The sequence below is a fragment of the Olea europaea genome, chromosome 11, assembly GCF_002742605.1.
Source record: "Olea europaea var. sylvestris chromosome 11, O_europaea_v1, whole genome shotgun sequence".
In the NCBI taxonomy this organism is placed as follows: domain Eukaryota; kingdom Viridiplantae; phylum Streptophyta; class Magnoliopsida; order Lamiales; family Oleaceae; genus Olea; species Olea europaea.
This window is the reverse complement of record NC_036247.1, coordinates 4,682,795-4,689,193: the sequence shown is the minus strand read 5'-3', so window position 1 is coordinate 4,689,193 and position 6,399 is coordinate 4,682,795. Positions and strand designations below refer to the sequence as shown.

General features: G+C 31.8%; 1 protein-coding gene across 2 annotated transcripts; it reads left to right on the top strand.

The window, feature by feature from the left end:
- Positions 1–240: 240 nt before the first annotated feature.
- LOC111403070 (TNF receptor-associated factor 6-like) lies at positions 241–6,076 on the top strand. Of its 2 annotated transcripts, none has more exons than XM_023031436.1 (6): positions 241–538; positions 2,912–3,088; positions 3,172–3,250; positions 3,883–3,986; positions 5,351–5,591; positions 5,783–6,076. In XM_023031436.1, exons 2-5 carry the CDS (start codon positions 2,912–2,914, stop codon positions 5,561–5,563), a joined length of 573 nt encoding a protein of 190 aa, XP_022887204.1. In that variant the 5' UTR covers positions 241–538; the 3' UTR covers positions 5,564–5,591; positions 5,783–6,076. The 2 variants fall into 2 exon arrangements, with proteins under 2 accessions (XP_022887204.1, XP_022887203.1); XM_023031435.1 differs by having other exon boundaries at positions 246–538; positions 5,705–6,076.
- The last annotated feature ends 323 nt before the right edge of the window (positions 6,077–6,399 follow it).

Sequence of the window (6,399 nt, the reverse complement as noted above, 5' to 3'; positions counted from 1 at the left end):
AAATAATATTACACGTAAATCGAAAATTTTTCTTTCTTTTTCAACCACTCATTTTTCAAAAAATACTATTCTATACATTAAATTTTCCCCGTAATGGAGGCCAAACAGGGCGTAAAATCAATATTCACTTTTTCTTAGCATAGTCTCAATACTATTACATGTTTCTCGAGAAATTGAAAAACTCAAAAAGGAAAATTAAACAATTTTGAATTATAAAGGGGAAAAAATGTAAAAACCCGAAATTGTTTGATTTGAGTTCCTTCCTAAAAATTGAAGATAAAAATAATTATGCACAATTAATGCAATTACTCAAAACATTGATGATGGGTGAGAAAGATTCTTATGGAAAAATGCTAAAGAATCCTTTTTGCTTAAATTTTTTTCCCAACTAAAAAAATCCTTCCACGGAAAAAGTTTATTACATATATAATCCCATGTTTTCTTTGTCTTTATTTCCCTCGTAAACATATATTTTTATTAATTTTTGTTCCTCCTAAATCGTACATCAGTCTTTCTTCCTCTCTAGCGAAATCGAAAGGTATGGCCTTTTACCCTTCTTTTTCTCTTTTTGTCAATGCTTTTTTTAATTTTTTCAAGTTGGGTCCTTTGTTTCAACAAAAAAAAGTTGGTCTTTTATTTATTTTTTTCGGTTGAATTTTACCTTTTTTGGGGAATTTTTTCCCTTTTTTTCTTTAAGAAGGTATGCTCTTAGCATTGCTTTTTGTCGATCATTTTACTTAGAATTGTGTTTTTCCATTTTTCTTTTTTATTTAAAAAGGTCTTACTTTTACTTACTCTCTGATTTATGGTTTGTTTTAGAATCATGTAAAAAAAAAAATTTAGTATTATTTTTATTTAAAATTGATGTAGCATTCCATATATGGTTCTTCTGACATTAGTTGTGATATATATACATGTGTCTCTCTCTCTATTTTGTATTTATCAATGTATGTATATGTCTTCTGTTGTTATGTCCGTGTGCGTTGTAAAGGTTTCAGACGTTGTGCTGTTTGAGAGAGAGAGAGAGAGAGTTCTTAGCAAATGTATCTTTCTGATTTTATTTGTTCCTTTTTTGATAAGATTGATGCATAAACTATTTCTGTGTGGAAACTATATATTGTGTAAATTTATCGAAAATTTGGTTTTTCCTTAGTAAATACTTTCTTCGGAGCTCCACATATTCGCAAATCAACTTTTTACAAAGTATTTTTTGTCTGTTATTTTACATTTTGGGGTGAGGGGGAGTGAGGTGGAGCTGAATGATTTTTTTTATTTTTATTTTTTGAAACTTTTGTATTTATTGAAAAGGGATGAACTTGTGGACATTTGCTGAAGATACCTTTGAAATTCCACCATTATATTGATTTCATTGCATACTTGCATGTGGAGCTTATAAGTTCAATTAATGATATGCCGCATTATTTGATAGTTCTGTCCTTCCATTTATTTGGATATCTTCATTTATATACATCTTTGTCATACTTCAATACTTATTTTACTTAGAATCGTGTTTTTCCTTTTATATTTAAAAAAGGGTCTTCCTCTTACTTACTCTTTGATTTATGGTTTGTTTTAGAATCATATAAAGTTTTTATTTTTATTTTTTAGTATTGTTTTTATTTAAAACTGATGTAGCATTCCATATATGCTTCTTCTGACATTACTTATGATATATATACATGTGTCTCTTTCTCTGTTTTGTATATATCAATGTATATATATGTCTTCTGTTGTCATGTCCGTGTGCGTTGTAAATGTTTCGGATGTGCTATTGAGAGAGAGAGTTCTTAGCAAATGTATCTTTCTGGTTGTATTTGTTCCTTTTTGATAAGATTAATGCATAAAATATTTGTGTGTGGAAACTCTATACTGTGTAAATTTATTGAAAGCAAAGAAAGTTTGGTTTTTCCTTGGTAAATTCTTTCTTCGAAGCTCCACATATTCGCAGATCAACTTTTTACAAAGTATTTTTTGTCTGTTATTTTACATTTTGGGGTGACTGGTGAGGGGGAGTGAGGTGGAGCTGAATGATTTTTATTTTTATTTTTATTTTTTTTGAAACTTTATTCGTATTTATTGAGAAGGGATGAACTTGTAGAATGGGTATTTGCTGAAGAATCTACCTTTGAAATTCCACCTTCATATTGATTTCATTGCATACTTGCATGTGGAGCTTATAAGTTCAATCAATGATATTCTGCATTATTTGATAAATTGTCTTTCCATTTATTTGGATATCTTCATATTTATACATCTTTGTCATACTTCAATACTTATTAAAAAGACTGCTTGTGTTGTAAAAGTCTTTCCTAATATGATAATCGACCTTGTAGCATCCAAAATATACAAAAGATCAATTTTTTTGTTTACAGAATAGGAAACCTAAAAGTGTAATTCTATTATCCAAGAACAATTTGTATGCGTAGAAGTAATATTCCTTGATCTTCAGATCTTAAACTATCAATATCGCATGTGATCAATCGTATTCATTTTAATTCATTTTATGTGTTTGCCGTTCTCTATTGTGTTTGTTTGGAAGTCTTTTGAATAGGTGGTGGTTTGTATTAAAGAGGAAAGATAAGTATGATTAGCTTTCGTCAAATTTCATTAATTTGATGAAAAGTCTTTGATCAAATTTGCTTTGGTCTCAGGTTAATTTTTCTTCTTCTTTCAATTATTTGACACGTAAATTCCTAGAAGCAGAAGGGTTTGCAAAACGCAATTTTTACTTGTTTATTTTGACTACAGATTGCACCTTCGGATTTTATGTGTCTTTGATCACGTGAATTGATGTCCAATATGTGTTAAATGTCATCCCATCTAATGATAGATTTTTATGTTCCACTGCATGTTAATGTTGCAAATTGTAACATATCCTAATAGTGCCTGAATTAACTATGTTATCATGTAGATGGTTCTCAATTTCGACCTCAATTTTCCACCGCATGATGAGGATTCGTTGGGAATAAACAATTCCCTGAATGTTGATACGACTTTGAAGCTTGGACTTCCTTGCGTGCAAGTGAGGACATCTTTTGAGCCCGATGATGATGATGTAATACTTTGCTCTCCTAGGAGCTTCGCCGAGGTAAAAATGTCTACTATATTTTTAACCATTTTAATTTTATTGGAAAGTTGCAAGTCGTTTATTGATTTACAATTTTATTGTAGGCTGTTAATAAGTCCAGAAGGAACCGTATTGTAATAGAAGTTGTTGATGATGAATCTGAATTTCTGGGAGCCGCTTCAGGTGTCTGCTATTTTTACCAAGTTCTTTTTTTTATTTATATTGAGTTGAGATTTTGAAGAAGTACTTTTATCTCTTCAATAAAAAATTGATTTCTTGTTGCTTGTTTATTTTATATCATAATCCCCGTGACAAGAAAGTATAGATGCACTTTGTGGCAAAACACTGCATTCAAACCTCTATCTTGTTTGTCTGTTTGACGCTTACATTGACTGAACTTTCTTATCCTGAAATTTATAAAACAAGAACTATTTGATGCAGGCTAATTTTTTAGGCACTAAAGTGACCGAACGATTTTTGAATTTTAATTCAACATAACGTGAAAGTCGATTGAAAAACTATATGAACATGGCCCTGAACTGGAATTTTATATAATTTTTCAATTTCCTGGTGATGATTTTCTCAATCAAATAGAGTCTGCAAATTTATGTGTTTGGCAATCTTCAGTAGATTCTTGCATCAACGTGCTTTAAAAAACTGCCTAAATTACTACAGTACTAGACCATTTAAGTTTGTCAATAGTTATATAAATGTTTAAGGTACATTTCATTGGTATATATTTTTTCCAAATTGCATCACTTTTGGGGGTTGGTTTCTTTAGCATCTCGGACTCTGACACTTTTCTTATACTACAGCAAGGCGGCCTGGTAATGGTAACAGGCGGCCAAGAATGTCTACAAAACAAAGAGGTGGTGGTGTTAATACCGGCGTGCACTGGGAGGACCAAGATTTAGTGGAGGTACAATTACCTTTAGAACTATTGGATGACCTTATCGTATACATTATCTTCTTTGCTGTTACATAACAAAATTACCTTTCTTGTCCCTTTTTATTTGGGTTTAACTTTTATTTTTAGCTCGTAAAATTTCATTGGTAGATAGCGTTGATAATTGCCTTCTGCTGTCCACCCTTTTGGTAAATCAGTTATCACTATATTGACTTTGAACATCAAACCAGGCTTCCTAATGTGGACCAATGATTCCTTTCCCCCTAAGTGAAGGATTTTTTTCTGGTCCTTCAGGACATCTCTCATTATACCTTTACTACTAACACTCTTGTATTGCCATTTGTTATTGATCAAGAGCCCATCTCTCCCTTGACTTTTTATTTTTTTCTTAGATGACATAAGTGATTTCTTAAGAATTGAATATTTTTTCCTTTTCAAATGAATTTTAATATGGTTGATGTTAGAACTTCTTTTCATCTCAATTAATTTTTAACTGCAATAAATACAGATTTTTCGTCATATAATTCGATAGGAATTGAAAGATTGAAAAAACTGCATTCTAATTGTGCATGTTGAAGCAATAAACGCTGAACCCGAGTTGTAGAATGCCATGATCATTTAACCCACTCCCCCACGGTTTCTTTTGCTAGAATTCAACTTCTACACTGTAAACAGATTTAGATCTGTAAACACTGTTTAGCTACTGATAAGATCTCCTGTGTGCCCTGTATCTTAACCTTTTCAAATGCTTTTTCCTTCCATTTTTATAAATGCTAATTTTAATTATTTATCTTTTTATTTTGGTTTAGGCATTTTTCTAAGTATTGATCTTATCCATATTGCATTTGGAGGTTGAGAATCATGGTGATAAACCTACCAATATAAATAACTTATAATATTAGAATTTGAACTATGACTAATCAAGTTTAAACATTTTAAATAATGGTCCTCTTTGTCATTGCACCTGAGCTTTGCTCCTTTTATTGCTGAGATAATTCTATATTTTGGAAATCTATTTTGGTAACCATTTATCATCTTAACTGTTGAAAGTAGGCTACTGTTTATACAATATTTTATTGGCTCTCTTTCTTCTGTGGGATAACGTTGAATAACAATACATTGTTTTCTCTTGTTAGATGTTACGGTTTTATAATCAAATAACATTAAGTTGTTTGAGCTCATATAATTCTTTTCTTGATTTATTTATGCACGCCATGTAAGCTAGTTTTTACTTTCACATTCATTGGAATATCTAGGTCCTCAAATTTAAACCTTGGGCATCTACTCATGTTTTTGTCCGACACAATTCTTTTCTTTTCCTCGATATATTTTTTCTTACAACCTGACACTCAATTCGCCAAATTGTGATGTCTCAGTTATCCCAGCCTGTGCCACAGCAAAAAGCAGCCACATTTAGTTGCCCAGTTTGCATGGAACCAGTTGTTGAAGAAACATCGACCAAGTGTGGCCACATCTTCTGTAAAAAATGTATTACTGCTGCAATAGAAATTCAGCACAAATGTCCTACCTGTAGGCGTAAGCTTAAAGCGAAAGATGTTTTCAGGATCTACCTTCCTAATACTCAATAATTACTATATGCCCATGGTTCCGAATTCTGTGAGTGCTCCCTCTAATTTTATGACTTGTATTATTCACGTGATTACCTTAATCCGGACATAAATTTGGATGCTGGTTGAAATAAAAAATTTATCGACCCCTTCTTGATGCAGGATATCTCTTAAGGTAAAATTCAACTCATGAAGTGACCAATTCTTCATTTCTGAGCCAGCATTACATCTTCTTGGCAGGTTGATATTTCTTCAACGGTTTCCATGGGCATTTCACCGTTTGAACTCTGAACTTCGTTTTGCTTATCTTTATGCGGAGGCCTTTCATGAAAGATTTGCTCTCCCCTCCGCTCTGAGACGTGGTGGTTATTGGCTGATGGTTCATTTTGACTGCAGAACCATATGAAATCAGCTTTTAGTTTTATGTTTCCAGTATTACTCTCTCTAGAAATTTGTCTGTTGAATGATTTGGACAAAGTTTTTAATGGATGAGGATCCTTTGCAATGATTGATGCTAATACTTCGTTTTGGTCAGCGATTCCCTACGTACGTCCATGCATGACGTTCCCGTTTTACGTGTATAACAGAGATTCTTTGTAGTTGTTATTTTTTAATATTGTAGTTGCAGAAAATTTTCATGAGGAAAGAAATGGCAAAAATAGGTAAATTTTGATAAAGAATAAAAGAAAATTTTGACTATTTCGTGCATGCTCTTGACTAACTACAAAATTGGGTCATTCTAACCTTACATCTCTCCCTTTACAACTCTATAAACGACCAATGGGTTGTAGATGTCAAAATTATAGAACAAAATCCTCGACTACATTTAGCAAATATAAATTTCCGTATAATTTGTG

What these genes read in the sequence shown, in the direction of transcription:
- LOC111403070 (XM_023031436.1), top strand. Translation starts at nt 2,912, where the DNA reads ATGGTTCTCAATTTCGACCTCAATTTTCCACCGCATGATGAGGATTCG. An exon ending in CTCCTAGGAGCTTCGCCGAG is followed by an intron (nt 3,089 to 3,171) that starts GTAAAAATGTCT and finishes ATTTTATTGTAG; the next exon opens with GCTGTTAATAAGTCCAGAAG. An exon ending in AGGACCAAGATTTAGTGGAG is followed by an intron (nt 3,987 to 5,350) that starts GTACAATTACCT and finishes GTGATGTCTCAG; the next exon opens with TTATCCCAGCCTGTGCCACA.